General features: G+C 26.7%; 3 protein-coding genes and 1 pseudogene across 3 annotated transcripts; 1 reads left to right on the plus strand and 3 right to left on the minus strand.

The window, feature by feature from the left end:
* Nucleotides 1-892: 892 nt before the first annotated feature.
* LOC124930144 lies at nucleotides 893-1,669 on the minus strand. The gene is made up of 2 exons (XM_047470508.1): nucleotides 1,454-1,669; nucleotides 893-1,345 (listed from the first exon to the last, which is right to left on the minus strand). Exons 1-2 carry the CDS (start codon nucleotides 1,667-1,669, stop codon nucleotides 893-895), a joined length of 669 nt encoding a protein of 222 aa, XP_047326464.1.
* A 1,728-nt stretch (nucleotides 1,670-3,397) lies between these two features.
* Nucleotides 3,398-7,512, plus strand: LOC124931510. The gene is made up of 3 exons (XM_047471990.1): nucleotides 3,398-4,375; nucleotides 4,438-4,728; nucleotides 7,151-7,512. The coding sequence occupies exons 1-3, from the start codon at nucleotides 3,434-3,436 to the stop codon at nucleotides 7,295-7,297; spliced, it is 1,380 nt and encodes a 459-aa protein (XP_047327946.1). The 5' UTR covers nucleotides 3,398-3,433; the 3' UTR covers nucleotides 7,298-7,512.
* Nucleotides 7,513-14,536: 7,024 nt separating this feature from the next.
* LOC124930145 lies at nucleotides 14,537-16,003 on the minus strand (annotated as a pseudogene).
* Nucleotides 16,004-17,334: 1,331 nt separating this feature from the next.
* LOC124930146 (immune-associated nucleotide-binding protein 9-like) lies at nucleotides 17,335-18,613 on the minus strand. Its single transcript, XM_047470509.1, has 3 exons — nucleotides 18,367-18,613; nucleotides 18,010-18,290; nucleotides 17,335-17,931 (listed from the first exon to the last, which is right to left on the minus strand). The coding sequence occupies exons 1-3, from the start codon at nucleotides 18,611-18,613 to the stop codon at nucleotides 17,335-17,337; spliced, it is 1,125 nt and encodes a 374-aa protein (XP_047326465.1).
* Between the last annotated feature and the right edge of the window lie 7,351 nt (nucleotides 18,614-25,964).

Consider the following 25,964-nt stretch of genomic DNA (forward strand, 5'->3'; position numbering starts at 1 on the left):
TTATTTTCTTGTCACATTAAGTCTCTACTTTATTTTGAAATTCTTTGAATTTTTTAAAGGACTCCGATTTATGTGACATGAGGTAAACATAACCATATCTACTCATGTCATTAATAAATGTGATGAAGTATTTATAGCCACCTCTAGCTTTTGTGTTCATCGGTCCACATACATCTGTACGTATTATGCCCAGTAGTTCAGTAGCCCTTTCAAACTTTCTTTTGAAAGGTGACCTTGTCATTTTGCCCATTAGACACGATTCACATGCAACAATGGATTCATAATTTATGTCTTTAAGAAGTCCATCTTTATCGAGCTTCTTCATGCGATTAACACCGATGTGACCCAATCGACAATGCCATAGGTAGGCTTCACTCAAATTATTTAACTTTCGTCTTTTATTATTTATGTTATATAATTTTGATTTGAGATCCAAAATGAAAATCTCATTACTCATTTGAGCAGTCGTATAGAAAATATCATTCTTAAAAATAGAAAAACTTACATGTTTAATGCTAAATTCAAAACCATCAGAATGTAATACAACAACCGAAATAAGGTTCTTAGTAATGCAAGGAACATAATAACAATTATTCAGTTCAAATACTAAACCATAAGCTAAATATAGACTATAAACTCCTACGGCAAGCGTAGCAACATTTTCTCCATTTCCAACACGCATGTCTATCTCCCCTTTCTTCACTTGTCTTCTATTTCTTAGTCCCTGCACATTTGAAATAATATGAACACCACATGCAGTATCAAATACCCAAGTAGGACCATCATTTAATGTGAGAACATTGGTTGTCATAATTTCAATAAGATAAATACCTGAAGCGGAACTCACAGTCCCATTCTTCTTTTCTTCCAGGTGCTTGGGACAGTTTCTTTTTTAGTGTCCCTTGGCTTTGCAGAAAAAACAATCATGATCAGAGGCTACTCTTAGCTTCCCACCACCATTGGGTATGAAAAATTGTTTGTCTTTCCCTTGGTTATTATTCCTTTTCTTGGCCACCTTCTTAAAACCCCTCCCATTGTTGACATTCGGAACTTCCTTCCTCTTGTCATCAATCATATTGCCTTCAGCATTTTTAAGCAATTTATGGAGCTCATTCAAATCATGCTTTAGACCATTCATATGGTATTGCATTCTAAATGGTGCAAAACCATCATGTAAGGATCTAAGAACAATATCAGTGGCCAACTCTTGGTCATATGGGGTCCCTAAATTTTCCATACTCTTGAATAGTCTAGTAAGACTAATTACATGAGGACTCACATGTTTTCCCTTCAAAAACTTGCTATCAAGTATAGCCTTGTGAGTCACATATCGTTCTATCCTTGCCTGATCTTGAAACAATGTTTTCAGTTCACTTATGATGGTATAGGCATCAGAATTCTAAAACATCTTTTGTAATTCAAGTTCCATTGCGGCAAGCATTAAGCAAGTGACAGGCAATGCTTCATTTTTCAACTGAATTGTGTTTGTCTTCTCCTCATCAGATGAGGTTTCTGTCACCATCGGGATAGGGGTTGCAAGGGCGTCCTCACGTCCCTCGGACCTGAGAATGATTCTCAGATTCCTTTCCCAATCAAGAAAGTTTGTTCCATTGAGCTTGTTTTTTCTCAACAATTGAGCGTAGAGTGAACTTAAATTATCGTTTGTCATTATCTACATTATGTGATAGATATGCAAATTAGTCAATAATTTTTTTTTTATATAAATATCTATGATTAAACAATTTAATATATACGATTGCGCATTTTATTCAAGTTATAATTGTTCCTTATGAATAAAATAATTCCAAAATCCCATCACATACAAGCCCAACGTACTTTTGCATTACCTTAGGACTTGTGTGTTTAAGGTAAGTAACAATTTACTAATTATAAACATTCCTTTATAATTCTTGGTTGATAATTCACATCCAATGTCAGAATCATCTTCATGCCTCAAGATCCAAAACTTTCTTTTGGTCTCTTGTTGGGTACAACCGTATCAAGGTTTATGAATCCCCGTATAGATTCACCCTCATGAGTATAAGGTTGAGGAAGTACACGATCGCTTTTGTGAAACCCATTCAACCAAAAAACATAAACTGCATGGGTTTTGACACAGAAAGGCATTGCCCAAATATTCTTTGGGAACTAATGTTTTGTTGTCTTTTATCAAAAAAAAAAAAATCTTTCATGGATCTCCATCCTTGAACTTAAAGTTCATAAATTGAATTAAAATTATATATTATAATTTAATTATAAAATAAATTGTAAAACAATTGCCAAAAAATGTATTAAATAAATCATATTTATTTTAATCTTTAATATTTCTTAACTCTTAAGAAATAGTAACATAAATCATATTTATTTTATTCAAATATTTATATTATCTAATCTTAAAATATTTATTTTAATTTTACGTTTGTTCATGTAAATTTTTTTAGCAAACTAGAAGACTAACAAGATCTTCAAAAAATTATTGCATCAAAATTAACAACTAATTTATTCAATCGGTTTATGCTAAACATCGCTCTGATACCATTGTTGACATTCATTAGATGTATGTTGCGGAAAATAAGATCCTATCTTAACATCTATTCAGGATGTTCATGCATTTAGCGATTAAAAGCATTATCGAAAATGTGATACTTTTGATGCGTGAATTCGATATATCTTGTAGTATAAAGGATGAGAGCCCCACGTGTTGCTCCTCTAGTTGGTCCACACAAGCTTGTCAAGATTCAATTGGATTCGACTACTATAACGACAGAACAACAGAAGCAATCTAATTGCTTATGGAAAAAAAAAGTTTTTCAATCACATATTCACCATCTCCCAAATCCCTATTTTAAGCTGTTAAATTAGAGAGTCAAGGCAAAAGAAAACCAAAAGACCATCTTTTTTTATTCCTCCGTTTAGCAATTAATATTTATGATAAACGTTTTATTCCCAAAATAAAATCTATTTCAAATCATTATATTCATAATTAATTTGATATATTACGTTTTCATAATCAATTTATCATGGTTAATTATTTTATTTCATAAATAAAATATTATATATTATTTCTAATTATTAATAATATTTAATATATTATTAATAATTGAATTTCATTCATATTAATATTTTCTGGCAACACTTTGTGTGACCTCATAATACCCAATTATAATAGCTATGGGTTTAACCACATTAATCGTAGTTGGCTTCTAACAAAACAATGCGACTTCTAACATAACCGGATTAAATTATTACCGTTAATTGTTCTAGATTTAGTCATTGCACATTAAATTAAATTAAATTAAATTAAATTAAATTAAATTAAATTAAAAAATATATTTCCTTAACTATACTCACATAATAGATATAAATTATTGAAATGCAGGAAAGTTGAAGTACTGAAGTCACTCACACTCCCACTATAGACTTGTTGAAGAAAATGGAGTTTATCCGCAAAATCTGGTTCATATGCTTCGCAATTCCGTTTCTTTCAACCATCTCATTCTCACAGTCTACCGGAAACAGAGTAAAATCCGCCGTTTTCCGATCGCCGGCAATTGAGCTCGAACCGGGATCCGTTTCCATGAAATACTTTTACAACCTCGACTTTCCAAGAGGTCACATAGCAATCAAAGGTGTACAAGTTGAACTCGTGGACGAAAACAATAAACCCATTCCATCCGGCGAAGCTTATCTCCACCATTGGATCATCACAAGGTACTATCAGCGTATAAATACAAAAACCCAGATTAATTCAAAACTACCCATCTTCATCGAGCAGAGAAATTCTGGCTTATGCGAAGAACACGTAGGTCAGTATTTCGGCTTAGGATCTGAATCACAGAAAACGATCTCCGATATCCCAGATCCGTACGGTATTGAGGTAGGAAATCCGTCAGATATCCCGGCCGGATATGTTGACGGGTGGGCGATGGTTCCTCATATTATTGACACGAGAGGTGTTGAAGATAGGCTTGGATGCACTGAATGTGTTTGCGAACTTTATAACTTAACCCAACCTGGATATATAGGAGGATTATTCTGTTGCGGGGATGAGACGAATTGCAGATTGAAATCAGTATTTAAAGGAAGGGAGAAGATGAAGTATTATATGAGATATATTGTGAAATGGGTTGATTTTGATGATTCTGTTTTACCTGTTAGAATTTATATTCTTGATGTTACTGATTCTTCCGGTGAAGAATCGATACATAATTGTCAGTTGGAGTACGAGGTAGAACCGTGTGATGTTACTGGAAAGATTGATGGAGTTTGTAAACATGTGAAGAGGGCGAGGTTCAGAATGCCCAGAGGTGGGGGCATTGTTTATGCAGTTGGACATCTTCATACCGGAGGAATCACTTCAACTTTGTATCGTCAGGTAATTAATTTTGTTTTTTCAATTTTGAAGGAATTGAGTGTTACAATAAACATATCTGATAGGATGGAGAAGTTATATGTTCTTCGAGGCCAAGTTATGAAGAAGGAAAAGAACCAGGAGACGAGGAAAGTTACATTTCAAGTATGTCGGTGTGTTATCCTGCGACAGATTCTGTTAAGATATTGGATGGTGAGATTATTGAACTCGAAACCAATTATAGCAACACCAAAAGACATACCGGAGTTATGGGATTATTCTATCTTCTTCTAGCGGATAGTCATAATCTACATCAATTGTCTTCATTCAACTCTTCATCATCTTTACTTCAAGTTTCTTCATCTTCTTTATACAAGGTATCTTTCTGATCTCTAAAAGTTCTTTCTTTATTTATCTCAAATAGACCCGAATCAATATTTATTATCATGCACAAATAGAATTGACTTTTTTATCCAAATAAATCACTTTATAAATGTACAAAATTATTCTTTGATATCTAGAAATTTACAAATTAAGCTCACTTGTAACTAATTAGAGTGATGTTAATGTTTCTAACTTTTATTTTAACATTAAACTAGTTTTTAATAAGCTTACAAAGACTAATTATTTTTAAAAGATTTATTTAACTTTAATGTGTGATTAGTTTGAATACTTTCACTATTAATAATAATGATTTTCCTTCAAATTCATTTTTATTTTAGTTTGAAGGACTATAATCAATGTTTAAGAGATTAAAAGTTATAGATTATATTTTTTATTAAAATATTTTTAAGAGTCTCTTCATCATTACTTTATAATGATGTTGGGTGATTTTAAGGAATTAATAATTATTTTTTGATAAAAATTTAAAAGATATATATATATATATATATATATATATATATATAATATATATAATATATAATAATTTAAAATAGCAATTATTAATTTTTGGTACAAGGATTTATAAGATATTAATATATATAAATAAAATAAAAAATAATAATTTAAAATAAAAGATTTTTTAAATATTTTGGTTAATAAATTTAGTGATATTGATGGATGAGGACCGAATTATTACAAATTATTAATTTGAGATCATGTTAGTTTATAAATTTAATAATAATAATAATAATCTTTAATAATTCCATAACTCAGTCACTCGATATTTTATATTTTAATTTTTCTTGTAAATTATAACAATATTTTGAAGAAGAATGTCAATTTTATAATCGAACTATAACGAAATATTCACGTATATTATTGAACTAATTTTTGTTTGTTTATACCACTATAGTTGAACTTAATGTTCATCTATGTCACTAGTTAACAAAAAAAAAAAAAACATCAAGTTTATTATGTTTTTCGTTAAATGATGACATGTGTGATTGACATGTCATTTTTTAAAAATAAATATATATTATATTTTTATTTTTATTCATAATTTGTAAATAATAAATTTTTTATATTTTCAGCATTAACCAAATAATCTAGATATTTTAAGAGAAATTAACAATAATTTAATTTTTTGAAATAATATATTTTTTACATTTATTTTTATTAACGGATTTTATTATTTAGAAATGTTAATAAAAATAAATATTGAAAATATATTAATTAAAAAAAGTGAATTATTGTTAATGAATGTAATTAATGTCTTTAAAAATATAAATTAAGTTATTATTTAGAAATAGTGTATAAAAATAAATTTATAATATATATTAATTTTAAAAAAATGACATGTTAATCACACATGTCATCCTTTAATAAAAAACTTAACGGGTTTAAATGTTTTTGTTCAACATACATAAATTAACATTAAACTCAATTATAGTGGTATGAACGAAATTAGTTCAGTTATTAAAAAGTTAATAAAATCTAAATTAATTAATTATGTAATTTTTAGTCTTTCACTTTTGTTATTAAACTACCCTAAGTTAGTTGTATTCACAACTTAGTTAATAATTCATTAAACTAAAATATTGTTGAGTTTTATTTTTATTAAAAATATTTTAAATTAAAATTCTAGTAAAATCTATTGGTTACAATATTAAAAATTGAAAATTTATTATAGTAGTTAATAAATTATAAATTCATTAAATTGATATATTACAACAAAAAGTAAAGAATTATTTTAAAGAATATTAGTTATATAGATAATTAAACTAAAAAAATTATAATTATAAAATTAGTTACATAAGTTTATTTATTTCAATAAATATTTTTTAAATTTATAAATATAAATTTATTTTATTTATTAAAAGTATAGTAAAATCAAAATAATTTATAAACTTATAAAATTTTAAATTTTAAGATTAATGTAAGAGTTTTGCTAGTTTAAAATTAAATTATTATAAAAAAAATTAGAAAGTTAAATAGATATTTTAACTATTTAATTCATTATTAAAATAATTTTTTAATATAAAAAATTGTTTTTTCTGATACATGTAGCCATGGCAAACTAGTCAAAGATCCGATTCCAATCAATTATCATTAACTTCTCCTTTACTCCAATTTAAAATATTTTTTTATTTCTAATAATTTTCAAACTATTATCTAAATTCATGTACTAAATAAATAAAGTATTTTTAATTGGAGTATATGTTTTTGTCAGAATCTCAATCTCCACAATGTTATTTATTTGTTAAAAAAATTAAATCTTATTTATATATAACAATATACATAACATTCATATCAAATTTTACAATCAGCTATTAATTTATAAAATAGTAAAATGTATTTAAACAATTTCTCTTGCAAGGTCTTCTATTATAGCTAATGAGTTTGGTTTACCGTTAGGATTTCGTATTGGAGAAGGTAGCAACATTGTCTGTTACTGTTTGGGGAGTGGCCTTGTTTGGATTGGCAATATTTAGTGTCGTAATTGCAACTATAATTGCTAAACGGAAAATAGAAGAAAGGAAGAGTGGCTACGAATCTATTTGATATAGTATTCATGTTTGTAATAGTATACTTCTATTATTGTGTTTGTATTTTATTTTAGTGGTTTGTATGAATAAATATTAATCACCAATATGTATATGTGTTATTAAGTGACCATGTCATTTTCATGACTTAGTCATTGTTTGAATATTGTGGTTTAACTAGTTTTTTAATTTCTGTCTAAATTGTAACTTTATTGACCTATGGGCTTCTCACAATTTGGGTTTTTATTTAGTATATAAGGGATTTTGTAAAAAATAATAATAATAATAATAATAATAATAATAATAATAAAATTTATTTGATAAAGAAGTAGGTTATTTAAGTTTTTTATTTGTTAAATTTCATAAGGTCTTGAATATTTTAGTATTTTGGGATAAAATAAGTGATTTGATAATTAGAAGGATAGTGATGTGATAAAGAAAAAAATTATGAAAAAATGAATATAATTTATAGAAACCCAAAATAAAATAATTTAATGATGAATATTTTAAAATAAGAGGAAGGATGGAGACAACAAAATTATAACACAAAGTAAACTACGAATCCTAAGTGACCTGTCACATGTCACATGTGTAAGAGAGAGAAAATTATATGTTTACAAATATGACTAAATATAATTCCCGCGCTCATGGTCCTGAAATCATATCTCTTTCAACTCTTTCCGACGAAAATCTTCTCAAAATCCTAGATTTATTCATTTCATTTATATAAAAAAAAATCGCCAAAATGGTATGTTTTTTAAGTTTCAGTTATATAAAACATTTATTTTTATTTTTATTTTGTATACTGAACCAAGTTTTTCAGTTCAGGTTTAACGAACCTTAAACCATTTTATGTTCAAGAACTCAACATTGTAAAAAGGAACCCAAAACCCGAAATGTATTATTACATCTTTATTTTGTTATGCATTCTATTATGGTTAGTCTAGTCATTATGGTACCAATATTGGTCCCGAACATTGCTATTATGATCATTATGGTACCAATATGTCTTGAACCAAAATGTGAACATTCTCATGTTTAGGACCATAATGTCCTAACATGTTCGAGACCAATATGTCCCTAACATAACCATGTTTGGGACCATAAGTAAAAATAAATTTTAATAATTTATCAGTAAGCGGTATAAAAATACTTCAAGAGAATACTACACTCCTACACTTCTGACAATAAATTAGAGATATATGAATAAATGAAGCCATCTCTTGTGAATGACACAAGAGATTAAGAAATGTAATATAAGTGAGTAATAATATAAATAAAAAAAAATGAAACAACTTTGTGAATGAGTAAGAGATATGGTAAAAAAAAGTCACATAAGATAGGCTGATGCATCAGAGAATTAGAGTTTTGTTTTTTAATTTTTGAAAAATAAGATATAATAATGTGGATTTTTTTTTTATCTCGTATGGACTTTGAAGACAGATTAAAAAAATATTTGTTTTAAATTTTATGTTTTAATATTAAAATAAATAAAAATATATTATATATTATTATGCTCGAAAAAACTCAAAAAACTATTGAGCAAATATTATATGAACTCAAACTCGACTCGGATATGAAACGAGTCAGCTTGAACTCGACTTGAATTAGGTCAAAGTCGAGCTTTGACCAAAAGACTTAGCTCATTTGGAGCCTTAGTATATGTCATTTTAGGTCGATCCAATTTTGACATGTATATTAATCAGGTTAAATGGGCCGACTCCATTTGGACTCAAACTCAAAAATAATGACTTTAACATGATTATTTTATGTTCGGTTAGGATCGTATTTTCGTGCGGGGTCTGAATTTGTCGGTCCTAGGATTTACACTATTATCACCTTCATAATGCAAAATGGAAAATAAGGGTATAAGTAAATCGATCAAACATAACCGAAACCGTTCAAACCAAACTAAATATCAAACAAAACTAGCCAAATCGAATTTGTTATGATTTCCTTTTTGTCAAACCAATCCAATGGTTCGATTTGTCGGTTCAACGCCACTGAAATCACTCAAACCGTTCAAACCAGACAAATATTTAAAAAGTAATATCGAAATAAAACGGTAACAAAAGTCAAACATTATACTGATAAGTAATGTCTTATAATTATTAAGTTATAACACATATTTAATGTAATAATGAGAGAATATTATAAACGTAAGGACTTTTTGATAGACTATCAAAGATATTAACTATTATTATGAGTAGAATTGTTCATTCATTTGTAGTGTAATATTAAGTAAAAAAATCTTAATATAATGCATTTTAGTTCAGGATTCAGACCAACTAATTCACCTATTATGTTATCGGTTCTTATTCATTTTATTTGTATTTATTTATATACATGAAAATATGTATACTTTTCATGTATACATTGTTATTGATATATAATTAATATATTTTAACAAAATTTTCAATTGATCAATCCGATTAAACCAATCTACCCAATTTTTTAACCGAGCCGATTAAATCGACAAACCCACGATTTGAATTTAGTAAACCAACGTCAACGATTTAGACGTGTACTTCAGTTAATAAATGTAATGTATGCGAATTAATTCTAGCAAAATTTATTCCTTTAATATTAATAAGTAATAACGGGAAAATTGATTTTTTATTTTCTCTTAAAAAATATTTTTTTTCTACGTAAGATCAAGGGCGAAGCTAATATTTATTTTTCATTAGGTTATAAAGATTATAAGTATTACACTATAACAGGTAAAAGGTAAAGAGTGAACATATTAAACATATTAACCAAATCGATCCACGAATACCCTTACTAAAATAAAATAAATATAAAAGATCTAAAAGATGATGAGAATACGAAATTTAAATTTATATATTTAAAATTTTATCTCGTATTATTGAAAATGCTAAGAAATTTTTTTTTATGAATATTAACAAATTATTACATATTATTTAAGTTGTAACCTTTTATTCTTTGGATAATAAAACTCATTATTATAGAATTCAAATCAATATCTTCAGCAAGTTCTCGTTCAATATAAATTAGCATAATATATGCTAAAAACTCTTCTTCTATCTTAATCTGTAAAATAATTTTTATATGTTTCATTGCTGAAAATGATCTTTTTGTGGTGGCGATAGAAAATGGCAAAGTTAAAACAACTCGAATCAATCTATTAATTAAATTATAATTTGATGACTTATTTGTTTCAACAAATATGTGACACAATTCAATGATGGAAGACATGTTTTGAAAATCTCATTACGAGAAACATCAATTTTATAATGTTGGAGTAATGCATTTCTTGTTCACTTAAATCTTCGGATAATATTTTTCAGCCAATTTGCAAATATCTTCAGTTTTAAATGATTTAAAATTATCCCCTCTTCTAGCCTAGTGGCAACAAAAGGTGGATATCTCTCAGGCCTCCATGAGGTCCTGGGTTCGAGCCCGTTAGGCGGTAAGTTCTGCGCCTGATTAATTGGTTAAGTATGTTTGCGGGCTATGTACTTAACCCGCGGGGATTAGTCGCACTCCATAGGAGTAGCGGAACCCAGCGTTCTAAAAAAAATAATTTAAAATTATCTTTAGGGTCTAAAATATAAATACGTATAAGTAGCTCTACTACTTCATCACTAAATCTGGAATTCAACTCTTATTGTTGAAAATCTATCACTAAATTGAATATATTGAAATGATAGTATTGACAAATTTTTAACGAATCTTTTTGTTGGTATGAACGTCTTACATTTTTGTATGAAGCATTTAGATCTGGAATTTCAATGTCATGTTGTGTGCAAACCATTTGCATGTATTCTAAGAGATGATCAAGTCATTCTTCTCTTAAATTTAAAAGTAGTGTTTAGCAGTTGAGACAAGATCCATGACACTTACAATATCAAGAGATCTGTGTAGCAAAGCTTGACAAAGTAGGTTTGTAATTCTCATAATTTTGCGCATCATATGAAGTGTGAAAATAAATTCAAAGGATCTCAAAGCTATTAGACAACCATTTGCTTCTCCACGTAAAAAACTAGATGATTCTTCTTCCACAATACTTTCAAGCACATAAATAGTTGCACCAAACATATCAATTAAACTGCAAATAAAATCAAAATGGGAGCTCAATCGAGTAGATCCACTACAATACAAATTACCAATTTGATTAATTTCTTTACTAGTATCACGTTCACCCGATGTAAACATATAATCAATTTCAATAGCTTGAACATAATATTGTAACTCATGATGTCATTTGGAGGAACAACTAGTACTATTAATAAATGTGGATAGTTTTGAAAAGAATAGGCAAACATAAATCTCTTTTGTAGAAGCTCCAACTAATGATAATTGCAACTTATGAGCAAAATAATGTTTATAATATGCATATGGACACTCTCGAAGAAATAGAGCTTGAAGTCCATTCAAATCACAAGACATGTTACTAGTAACGCCCTTGCCCTCTCATATTATTGACATGCAAATTATGTCGAGAATGAACATCAAATATCTTCTTCTTTAATGTTGAAGTAGTAGTATTTCGAACATTAATAATATCAAAGAAACGCTCTCGTAAAATACACAAACAATCAACAAATCTCAAAATAATTGACATTTGCTCTTTATTTGAAACATATTTAGCTTCATCAACTAAATTATAGAACTTTGCATCTCCAATATCTTCATGAAATTTTTTTTTACTTTATTTGCAAAAATATACAAAAATTTCTTTCTAGATAGTTGTTAAAGTATATGTTGCATTTTTTGAAGCTTTTTCTAACACAATATCACCAATATTAACATTCAATCGACCAATAAATTTTATCATTCTATAAAATTACCACAATTGAAGATTCATCATGACCTCTAAATACATTGTAGCTTGTAAACTAAGCCATCGAATACTCTCAACTGTCGTTTTAAGTCGTAATCGATTTTTACTGAATTTTATATAAACTTTGGGAATTCAACACTTTGTCAATATGTCCACTTACTTTTATCAAATCTTCTAACACATTTCACTGTATTACTATGTCATGAAGTAGGACCTCCCACATGTATTAAAAGTGGACATCTCCATTGTTAACCATTTTTCGATTATTAAATTCATCAATAGTGAATGAAGGATTAAGATGTGATTTTTTTTGAAAAAGAAAACAAGGAAAACAAAATATTGAATTCTTAGATGAATAGTACACTAACTAATGAAAAGTTTCAAACCACGAGTATTGAAATTTAAAATACTGGGTTTTGATCCATACTTAGTTCTTGGATATTTATTCAACTTAGGTTGATACAGACTCATTTAAATATAATCTCGTCTAGTTTCATCTTATTGATTAATGGGATGTTGTCATAAAAATTTTGAATTGCGGGATCTCGTTCAAAAGTACTAAAATCAATTTCAACTATTAAAAATTTTAAAACTTGTTCCTCTTCTTCAGTATGAGATGTATTTTACTCAATAATAATATTAGATTGAAGATTTACCTCATTAACCGTAAATGAAGATTAACTTTTTTTATGTTTGAAAAATAATAATAATAATTTTTTTACTTCTTTCATCTTCCATTATAATTTTTTAACAAAAATATATAATTAAAATTAGAATATATATACAATTTATAGAATCTTTTACTATAAATAAAATTAACTTAATGGTCAAGGTAAAGAGAACTAATCGAGAAGTCTGAAAAAAAGGTGGAGAATATTTGAAACAAAAATATGTTAATGAAAAAGAATTTAAATTAATTAGATTTTATATAAGTGAAGGACAAAAAAATAAATATGAAAGTATTATTTAAAATATGGGATAAAGGATAAATTTAGTACTCTTATTGATGAGATTTGTCAAATTTAGAACTTTTCTAATTTTTTTTTGTCATTCAAAGAACTATTGCTATAGTATTGTCTTATATTTAAGACTTCATTTTAACACTGTTAATTTATATATAATTCTGTTAAATTTATTAACATTTTATTTAATTTTTTTCAATATAATATTGTCTTCTTCTTTATTCTAAAATAGTTTCAACCGACAAGACTACACCTCCCAAAAATAAAAGATTCCCCAAACCAATTAACTACTTTTCTCTCCTTCAACCATCAACGACTCTAAGCCCGCCCGTTACAATCATCTTCATCTCTCGTCCTAATCACCTGCATCTCTTTTTCCGCCATTACCCGCATCTCTTTCTCCACCGCTTATACTGGAGCAACAACAATAGCAAGAATTGGATAGGAAAGCTTCTGCCCTCACCCGTTCGATCGATCGATCCAAGATCTCCGGCTTAGACTTATCTTCTCCATTGCTTCCTTCCTTCCAATGCTGCTTTGGCGCCCTAGTACTTGAACCCACTCATTCGAGAATAGGTACGTACGCCGCTCATTTTCTTTGTTCGTATTCAGGATCCATCCATTCATTCATTCATTCATGCTTCTGGATTTTGTTAAAATCTTGAAGAAAGAGTGTAAATTGAAATTGTATTATTGAAAGTCATCATTCAAACAATTACATATCTCCCTTATATAGGAGTTCAATACTAACTAATTAACCAAACTAACTAATTGGTTATTAACTAATTAACAGTTTAATAAACCGTTAGTTATTATTTTTACATCCTCCCCTCAAGGAGAAACGTAGTAAAAACAAAGTTTCACCTTGACAAAAACAAGTCGATGAAACATCAAGCTACGATCATGCAACCATCGTCTTCAGTCTAACCCAATTCAGGAAGCTCCATTTTTTTCAACTACCCAACATAGACAGTCGAACAAGCCTAATTCAGCAAGCTCTTTTTTTTTCGAACTACCCGATATAGATAGCTCAATCTTCGTTAGTCCAATCCACAACAATCATTATGAATTGTCTTTTCTTTATTAGCCACCAGTTTTCAACCTTTGCAGCTTTCGTTTTTTTTTAAAGAAAGCCAATTTAGCTATCTTTTTTTTGGTATTGACGAATCTTGTCGACAAACCCATTTCTTTCGGTAATTGCAAGGGAATCTTTCTCCATGGAATTGTCAACCCTTTCTTTGTCATGCTATCTAGCACATCGTTTAGGGACTGGCAAACCCCAACAATCTGTTGCTCCCACTATTGCAATTCTTCAGTATCATCTTCAAAATGGATGACAGCTTCAACCTGATCGATAGATCCCCTCATTCGATCTTCATATATCATCCTCGAAGCTATCTTCTCAGACTTATTAGGGGGAATGCCCAACAATGTGCCCAATTCATCAAATATTATATTTGTGTAAAGTTTGCTCACGCTCAAAAGATTATGCTCAATCATCAGTGAAATTATCTGGCAGAAGAGCTTTCTGATGTGGCTTCAGTTCTTCAGCAAAGGCATCAATCTCCGGTTTCCTCAATATCCTCTCCAAATAGACCTTCTGCAAGATGGGATAAATCTTCAACTTCGAGCACCGTTCATCCTTGTATAAAGTGGAAAGAACACGAGAACTTTGAGGACCCACAACAGCCAAAATTGTACATGTTACAGCAGCACTAAGGGCTTGCTCCAGCGCATCCTCATCGATAAGCTCATCTCCGATTTGGCGCTTTTCAATTTGAGAAATGTCATAATAACGTAAAGCTGCTTCAAGACCTTCAAAATCTCATCTCATTTTTATTCGATAAAATCGTCCTTGCATTGACAATATTTTATAATGGAATCAAGCCTAACATCAAATTCAAGTTCATCATCCAACCAAAGAACAGAAGTAAGGGGAGCAGGGTTTGCTAACCTAGTAGTCTCCAGCAATATGTGATCTAACCTTTCTTTTCTCTACACAAGTTGCTCTAATGCTTAAACAAGACTGTACTGCAAATGCATCCATTTGCAAGTTCAATCCATTCCTCCACAAGAGCTCCTTCGTCTCCTTCGTTTATCATTGCTCTCTCAATTCTAATTTCCTCCCCAAACTCATTCAGTATCACTGCTATTCTCTTCCCGTGTTGCGTACTCAGTATGTAATTCAACGGAGTAGATTTTCCAGATCCGAGATAACCGGATACAACGGTGACTTCGACGGGTGATGCTTGCGAAACTTCCCCCAATTGTTGATTAGATTCATCAGATGGACGCAGTGGGTGACTGGAAGTAGATTGATCGGCAATTTCAACGGTGAGTGGCGACTCTTCTTTTCTTTCAAACTCCATTATCGCTCGGTTCGAACTTCGAAGTCTACACTGTTAAAAGAGACGTTTTCTAATGTCACCCAAGGCACGGCGGTTCTTTTCATCGGCCGCCATGTTTTTAGTCTTTACTGGGACCTATTATTGAACTTGATGAAATCGAACGTTGCCAATAGTCAGCACGCACTAAGTGAGAGACCAAATCAAATAACATTTCTCTTTGCCCTAAATCGCCTTCTCTCCCCCAATCTAATAAATCCGACTGTATTTTCCTTAGTCCCAGATTTAAGTCGGCGACTGTCATGGCCGGTTGGGATGAAGAAGCGCTTCGTCTTGCATTTGAAGACACGCCCAATAGACTTTTCAAGAACAAGAAACGTTACGATTCACAATCCATCATAACTTCATTCACCAATTCATTAAGGAAAAACCAAACTCCATTGTTATCTTCTTCAAAATAATAGAATAAAGCCCTCCACTAATGGTTACTCCGGCCACTAGTAGAGGCAGCAGAAACCACCAATATCCTTAACCTTGGTGCTCTGATACCATGTTAAAATCTTGAAGAAGGAGTGTAAATTGAAATTGTATTATTGAAAGTCATCATTCAAACATTACATATCTCCATTATATAGGAGTTCAATACTAACTAACTAATCGGTTATTAACTAATTAACAGTTTAATAAACCGTTAGTTATTATTTTTACAGATTTGTGTTGTGGAATCTCATTATCCTTCTTCAATGGTTAAATAAATCTCTTAGAATTTAATACAACGTAAATCAATTAGATTCCTATCATGTCTCCTATCCAAGCAAGCAAGTAAGCGAACTTTTGGAGGAAAAAGGCTTGGATTCTGTCCAATTCGCTTTTCTTGAAAAGTTGTTTTGTGTCGTGCTCTTTCCAAATCGACATGACTCAGTCCTCCCCAATCCCCATTGGTTGCAGACTGCTTAGTTGTTTATATCGATCTTAGCATATTACATATCTTGGTCTTCTAGATGAGTGAGTGAGACAACTAAAAGTTTAACAACTTTCCAACTTACAACTTGTATGTTGTATTTTACAAACAACTTACAACTACATTAAGCTCCCTTTTTTCCTTCTAAGTATCTCTATATGTATATATGTTTGATGCCTGCAGTTAAATGGATTGAACCCTAATTCTTCTTCTTCTCTCCTCAACAATTGGATAAAAAATCATTTCAAGAATCAACAGGACCAGGCAAGCACCAATGGACACAATCACTTACCAATGTGACATTTGGCTTTGGCTAGTGGCCCTATTTTCTTGGATGCTCGTTAGGTCTCATCAACATTAAGGACGGTGTTTGAAATTTGGACGTTGTCGACGAAGCGGAGGGAGAGTAAATGGCGGATGGGAGAGGCGGCGTCCCAAGAGGAGGAGGAATTGAAGCATGAGTCATTAGAGATGGGAATGTTGAGGGATTGAAGAAAGAAAATAAGATTATATTAAATATTAAATAAAATGATAATAAATTTAACAAATTATATATATATTAACGGTGATAACACAAAAATATTATAACAATAGTTCTTTAAAAATAAAAAATCTGATAGATCCTAAATTTGACAAATTATTTCAATTAGAGTACTAAATTTATTCTTTATCTCTTGAAAATATAGAAATATGAGTAATAAAACACATAAGCATTGAATCGTTCAATTACATTAGTAAGAAATTAAACTTGAAATTCAAAAAGTAAACATCAACCTGCCAAACTAAGTAGTTCAAAGATTTCTACAGAATAGTTTCAAAACATGATTCATCACCATCATCACATAATGGTGCATCTCCGTTTGCCAAGATCAACAAGTAAGAAATTAAACTTGAAATTCAAAAAAAAGTTAACATCAACCTGCCCAAACTAAGTAGTTCAAGGATTTCGACAGAATAGTTTCAAAACATGATTCATCATCATCATCACATAATGGTGCATCCCCGTTTGCCAAGTTCAGCACGTGCTTTCTCCAAGTCTTTCTTCAAACTATCCAGTTCAATTGTGAAACGTGTCTTCTCCAAGTCTTTCTTTAGATTATCCATTTCATTTGTGACACGTGCCTTCTCCAAGTCTTTATTTAGACTATCAATTTCATTTGTGATTTTTTCCTTAGTTTTTTTAGCATCATTTTCAGCCTTTAACCTTGCAACCTTTTCTTCTGCCAATTGTTGTTTAAGAATCAAATTGGCTTCAGTCATCTTTGATTCGATCATTTGAATCATCTGCTTTAACTGCTTTTCATATTCTTTATGCCTCTTTTCCATAAGTTGAGATAACTCAGAATTGGAATTTTCTACCAATTCCAACAACTTCATTCGTTCTTCTTTCTGATCACGAAAGTCCTTGTTTGCTCTTTGTAATTCCTGGAATATTTCATTTGTATATGGCCGGTTGCCATTTGAATTCATGACCTGATCCACCATTGCAAGAAGATTCTTTCGTTGTTGAGTTTGCTTCTCTTGATCCTTTGTCCTGTTATCAAATAAAACTTTTCGATTGTTACAGACCCGAAGGATTTCCTGCATGAAGAAAAAACATACCCATAATTCAGAATCTGGAATCTTAAGAAGAACTCACAAATAAATAGTCGTACGTACCTGAAGAGATTCAGAATTCTGACTAACCAAATAATCATCAAAAGACTCTGCTTCTTCCTCTTCTAAGTAATCTCCACCGGTAAACACAACAATCATGTAGTCATAGATCTTTACTCCGAAAAGTTCCTTGAGACACTGAATAACGGCTATTTCTTCCTTAGAAAACCGACTTCTCAGAGAAAAAACCACGAGGATAGAATGAACACCAGCACTAGCCATTCGGAAGCATTCGAGTATTTCACTTGCAATAGTTTTATGGTCAAGTGAACTATCAAATAATCCTGAATGTGCATGCAAATGATTAAATTTGTGGATAATAAATGAATGAATGTTGATATTACATACATATATACTTACCAGGTGTATCAATAACAGTAAGAGTTTGACCGACTGGAAACATTGTTTGTTGTAGTTTAGTAGTAAGTGTAACACCAGATATGCTACTCTTTGAAACGAATGATTTTCTCCCCAATATGGAGTTCCCAGTTGCACTCTTTCCGTTTCCAGTTCGCCCGACCAAGAGAACCGTTCGATGATCATCACCAGCTCCATTTGATGGTAAATCAAAACCCAATTCCTCATCATTGAAGATAACTCCTACCATTATATTATTAATCTACCTCAAAGAACAACAACAAAATGAATCAATGAACCAAAGATATTAGTTGTATCTGCGATGGTGATGGTTATCGAAGAGAGTGAGAGAGAATAGGAATTTGGTTTCATCTTTTAAGTTTTTATATATTTTTTTATTTAATTTTTTTTACATAAAATACAGAATATTCATTTTTTATCTATTAATATATTTAAATTATTTTTTATTAATAAACAAAATATATATATATATATAATATAATAGTTTTGATATAAAAACCAAAAAATCTAATTTTAAAAAAATTTATGAATAATTTTTGTTGAAGTAAAAAATTATTTAAAAATTAGTTAAATTTGAGCTAGTTTGATTCAACTTCAATTTGTTATTATTTCAGTTTATTTATTTGTTAAGTTTACAGCTTATTAAGTCTAGATTATTTATTTTTTATATTTATAATATTATTTAATAATAATATTATATATATATATATAACATTATATATATTAATATATATTAATTTAATTTTAAATATTAATAAATAATTTAAATTAAAAAATAAATTATATTAATATATTAATTTTATAATTTTATAATTTTTTTAATATATAATTTTAAAATTTAATAAATGAATAATATTAATATATTAATTTTTATAAATATGTAATTTTAAATATATTTAATATAAATATAATAATATTAAGATGAATTTATTTTTCATATTATAAATTAATTAAATTAAAAATTAATTCATTTTAAAATAAATAATATAAAATATATTAATTTTTTTTATAAATTTTATTTATATATATATTTTTAAATTTAATTAAACTTCGGTGAATACTTTTTTTTTTCTCTATTTATATTTCTAATTTTTTCCAAAAAATATTTAGATAATTCATTCCTACTGTACCTATTATTTTCTATGGTCATTTAAGTTGATTATAGATTAGGTTATGGGATTTTTTAATAAAATTAAGAGAGTGAAAAATTAAATGATAAGGGATGATTTTGATAAGGTAATTATTATTTTTAGTAAAAAAAATTAAAAAATATATATATATATATATATAATATAAAATAATAATTTAAATTAGAGAATATTTTAGTATTTTGGTTAATAAATAAAATAAGTGATAGTGATTGGTGAAGAGTGGTTAATTTAAAAAATTATTCGAAAAAAATTAAAATAAAAATCTATAGAAAACAGTGTCATAGTCAATAAATAAAATTTATTTATTATTATTATATATATTTTCAAATCTTTACACATCATTTTTTTTACCTAATTTTTCATTAGTTAATTCATTTTAAAGTACTTTTATCCTCTTTGTATTATCATTAATTTCTGTAAGAATTTGATTCATCTTATTTGTAATAAGTACTTTTAGATAATAATTGAGGTTAATTTAATTTTGAAAAACTATAATTATAAATTAAAAAAATTATATTGTATTTATATTTCATCTTTTACTTAATTAATTTATATATGAAGACATATATTATAAATAATAAATAAAATTATATTTAAATGTGAATTTTATTATTATAATAATTTTATATAAATTAATATATAAAATATTAAAAAAAAATGAACTAAATGAAAAAAAATAAAAAAAAATAATTAGAAATATATTAAATATATGAGAGATATTAAATAAAATAATAAGTAAATAATAAAATAGATGAAATAGAATAAATAAAAAAATATTTAAAAGTAATGAGAATAAAAGAACCTCTAAGATATATAAGATTAAACAAAGATAGATAAAATAATTGAGTTTAAAAGCAAAAATGTGTTTGATTATAATTTTAGTTATGAGTTTAATTTATTAAACAAACACCCAAAGAGGCTTATAAACGATGAATCAAACGACACATTTATTTTAAAATTGTTGAGTAATAAATTTTGAGAATTTAGATATTTAAAACAAAAAAATTACAGAACTTGTTTATATATTAATATTAATAAGTAATTTTACTAAATATATATATATATATATATATATATATATAAATTAATAATGCTGAACATTTTTTTATATTCTAGGTTTATGTCAATGAACTCAATCCCTCTTTATTTGAGGTTTGAGTAAAAGAAAATTGTTAAATTTTATTTTCTTTTAATTATTTTTTAAAAGTTTAAATTATATGCCTCTAGCAGGATCTTTTGTATGTAATATCTTATTTATGTATTGATTTAGATAAATAAATTCTGCAATTACTTTAATATATTAATAAATTTAATAATATATATTCCTTCAAATTCAATTCAAACTAAATTTTAGGTGATTTCAAATATGATCTTATTCTCTAAATTTCTAAATAAATGAGAGAAAAAGATGAGAGAAAATATATATTAAATAAAAGGTGAATAAATGAAATAAATAAGAATATTGGAATTTGATAATATATATATATATATATATTCAAAATATCAAACAAGTTTTAAGTGTATTAATATATGATAAATAATTAATGTTTATGAAAATAATATTTTAATTAAGTATGATTAATAAAGAATGATTAAATAATGTTTGATTATAGTTATATTTTCTTTTTAAAATTAAAAGAACAAACACAAAGTTTGTTTGATATTTTCTTTATGAGGATTTGAGTAGATTTTAAAAACACTTATTAGATTAAAAAAAAAAAGGTAAGCTATTTAAATTTGAATTATTAATTTTTTATGTTTTATTTAAATATTATGAAAAACAATATTTTAGTTAAATTTATTTTATAAAGTATATTTTATTATTTTATATCTTTATTGTATTTATAATTATGAAAACTAACCTTATAACATAACTACTCTTGAAGGTGTTTTAAATAGGAATTTAATCTCTAAAATATGATACTGTTTTTCAAAATTTAATCAAATAAGATAAGATTTTTAATTTGTGAGATTTTCTTTTGTGTTTTTAGAAAAAAATTAAACATATTACATCAATAACATTTAACCATGAAATTATTTTATTTATTAACTAATATGAAAATATTTTTATTAAATTTTAAATATATATTTTTTAATAATTTATCTTTAAAATTCTCAAATAACCAAATTATTTTGATTAAAAAATATTTATTTTAAACAAACTTCATAAAAATCCTATAAAAATATAATATCATAGAAGTCCAAACTAATCTGATATTGCTCTTCAAGCTTCACGTTTTCTTATTTTCTTGTACATTTTAAATTTGTGAAGTTTTTTTTAATATGTATTTATTTAGATGAAGAGAAGTGATATGGAAAGGAATTAGGGAAGTGGATGAGTGACTTCATTTTGAATAAAAAAAAAATGCAAAGAAATAAAAAAAATAGATAAATTATTTAATTTTTTCGATCAATCATATTACATCATTCCTTTTAAATACTTTCACCTCAAATTCTCTTCTTAGTCATTTTTATTAGATAAAATAATGTTATGCTTTTTTATTTTATTATTTATATATTAATTAATTTAATAATATTTTTTATTCGCTCAAATTTAATTACAATATAATTTTATGTGTTTTCAAATATACTTATATATATATATAATATTTTAATTAATATTTTAAATAATTTAATTAATTAAAATATAAAATAAATTCGTAAATTATTTGAGATCAATATCTAATCACTTGAAGCTACAATAAATTTGAAATAAAATATATATATATATATATATATAATATTTTAGTAATATTTATTTTAGTTATTATTATTTTCATCATTATTATAATAAACTACAATAAAAAAAACTTAATTTTTTATAACTAAATTAGATTTTAAAATTAAGATTTAATAAAGAATAATCAAAGTATAATAAATATTATTATATTATTTGTTAATAATTTAAATTATATTATTGATAACATAATGTTTAATTAAATAATTAAGTTATTTATTATAATAATTTATAATTGATAATAAAATATTAAAATTATAATCATTAAATACTATATAGATAATATTAATATAAATAATTATTTTTCAAAAGCTGACGTACCTATACATTTAATGCTGATTCGAATCAAATTTAATCATGACTCTGGATTCTCATTAATTATGCTCTCTTTTCTTCTCTCTTTGGAAAGGACGTAGTCATGCATCACATCTCATCTTTAAGGCCTTGTTTGAATTAGATTTATTTATATAAATAAGTTGTTTTAATAATTTATTTGAGAATTCTATTAACCTAGAGCTAAACTTCTCCTTTAGCCTTAGCCTTAACTTTAGTCTTAGTATTAATCTTAGTCTTGGCCTTAATTTTAGTCTTGTTTAAGGGAAGTGTTTTAGGGTTTTACTGGATTTCAAAGAAAAAAAAATAATTTTTAAAATTTAAAAATTAATTTATACACCTAGTTTGGAGAATATAGTTTAAGTTAAAGAAGAATGACTTAGAGAAGATAAAATTAAATGATAATTTTAATATTTAAAAAAAAATTATTAATTATATTGTTCATATAATGTTTGAGTTTTGGGTTAAAATATAAGTTTTATTCCATAACTAAACATTAAACAATTTCTCATGAATATTTGGATAATTCAGAGTTTTTTATTAAAAAAAATATATTTGTTTGATTAAATGATTAAAAAATCATTTTTTTTTAAATAAATGAAATATTTTAATTTATATTAAATAAAATTTTAAAATACAATAAAATAAATATTAAAAAATTATGCATATATTAATATTAAGTTTTATTAATGAAGAAGTAAAAATTTAAATGAATAATTTTTTTAAAAATTATTATTATTAAAATTTTAATATTATATTAGATAATATAATAAGTTATAGTTTTATTAATATTATAAATTTATTTTTAATTAATATAATTTTTTTAAATAAAATAAAATTTTAATTTAATTTATATTAAAAATAAATTTTATAATATAATAAAATAAGAAATATATATGTATATATTAATAATAATTTTTTTTAATATAAAATAAAATATATAAGTAGATGTTAATTTTAAAATTTTAATTGATAAATGTTTGATTAAACCTTTTATACGAGGTGTGTTCTGTGATAAAAAAAATGTTTTTTTTAACCTAATAACTAAAAATAAAAAAACAATTCATTATAAATATTATAATATTTATTTAGAATGATTCTTTAAAGTTAATTTATAAAAAACAAATAAATGAATAAATTTCTTTATAAATATTTAATTTATATGATTTATAAATTAATTAATATTTTTTATTTAAATATATTTAATTTTACATAATATAGTATAATTATTTATTTATTTGAATTATTTACAATTTAAATGATATATAATATAATATAATAGGTTATAGTTTTATTTATATTGTGAATTTAGTTTTATTTAATATAATTTATTTAAATAAAATAATTTTTTTATTTAATTTATATGAAAATAATTATAATGTAATAAAATAAATATTATATATATACATTAATATTATTTTATATTAATATAAAATATAATATTTAAGTATAGAATAATTTTAATAAATAAAATAATTTATTAGATTAATAATGGGATGGTTGAATTTTGAGATAAAAAATGAGTTTTATCCTAATAATCAAACATTAAATCAGCTTTATCATTATGTGTTAACACAAAATAGTTCGAATTTGATTTATTTAAAGCTTGAAATATAATAAAATAAAAATATATGAATTTTAGTTGGTGAATTAAATAGCATGATAAATAAAAAAGAGGGAAATAATTTTGATTAGTTTTATTTAAATAAATCAAATCAACTGCATCTAAGTTTTGTTCAATTAATTAAATATAATTTTATTTATTATTCTATCTATTATTAGATTATTCAATTCTTTAATTATCTTTTTAAATATATATTTATATAATATTATTAATAAGATTCATTTATTCTCTAATGTTTATTTTGTTTTTATTATTATATTATATATATATATATATATATTTGTTTAAGTTAGGTTATTTTAATAACTTAAACAAAATTAAACGTTATTTTATTCAAATTCTATTTATCATATCATTCAATTTATTAATTAAAATATTTAAAATAATATATAAATAATAATAATTTTAATAAAATATATTTTTAATAATAATTAATAATAATATAATCATTTTTATACGTAGTTACACATGTCAGTCTAACAGATACGTAGTTAGACGTGTTAGTCTAACAGATACGTAGACGTGCAAGTCTAACAGATACGTAGTTAGACGTGGGCGTCTAACTCATTCAGATCAGTCGGAAGGGATATGAAGTTAGACGTTGTAGTCTAACTCCATTAGACGTAGTAAGTCAAATGGGATGCGAAGTTAGACGTTGCAGTCTAACTTCATTAGACGTGGAAGTCTAATGGATCTCTCCGTTAGACGGTGACGTCTAACTCTATTAGACTTGGTAGTCTAATAGATTACGTATAATTCCTCGCTTTAGCAGCCGTCTGAAGTTAACATACGTCTACCCACAATCAACTAGATGTACGCTACTCCTGCTCCACTTTCTCTTGCAGACCCGTACGCAAGCTATTTGCATCCAATGAATGAACGCCACGTACGCGAAGATTCCTCCCACTACTTGTTCAGTACAGGACAGTTATAGAAGGATATCCCGCGCACTACCGTTTAGTACGAGCACGTTCCAAAAGTACAAAGTTTGTTGTACTTTGTCCTTTAGGCGTCCATCCTATGGGCGCGTGCCACGTGTCCAGAAAGAAGATTTGACCGTTGGTGTCCTTCCACTATATTTAGTTGCTCAAGGACAACGGACAAATCTTCAAGAAGAATTAGAAATTACTCTTCTCACATTACGAATCACTCTTGCACTTACTAATTGTACATCATAATCAAGTTCAAGAGAGAGAATCAAAAACACTATTTAACTGAGAGATATTCTTAATCATATTCTAAGTTGAATAGAGTTTGTTTTATTCAACAAAGTGTTAGCTATTCAATGAATTGTATTTGATTCAAGAAGTTTAGTGAAATCCTTCTGGTTGTTGGAAGAAGGGGTGACGTAGAAGAGTTAGCTCCGAACATCCATAAACAACTTGTTGTGTTCTTTATTTTCTGTCATTCATCTTTTTGGTTCAAAGCTTCAAACCCAAACAAACAATTTCGCACTTGAATCGTTTCAAGTGTTTGTGAAGGCTTACGAAGAATAGAAAGAAATATTAATCCCTCACAGGATTTCTATCATTCCGTTAATTTGAAGTTGTTATCAATAGTCAGACCCCTGTCTCTATTGATTACTATGATCCTATCACTTTATCATCTAAAATGCCTAAATATATTAAGTTCTTCTTCAATTGAGGAACATGTTGAACGCTAGTTAGGGTCCTTATTTTACCATCATTACTCAGAATCTTGATAGTCTCAATACCCACAGTTTTACATGTCATTA

The sequence above is a fragment of the Impatiens glandulifera genome, chromosome 3 (genome assembly GCF_907164915.1).
Source record: "Impatiens glandulifera chromosome 3, dImpGla2.1, whole genome shotgun sequence".
In the NCBI taxonomy this organism is placed as follows: Eukaryota; Viridiplantae; Streptophyta; class Magnoliopsida; order Ericales; family Balsaminaceae; genus Impatiens; species Impatiens glandulifera.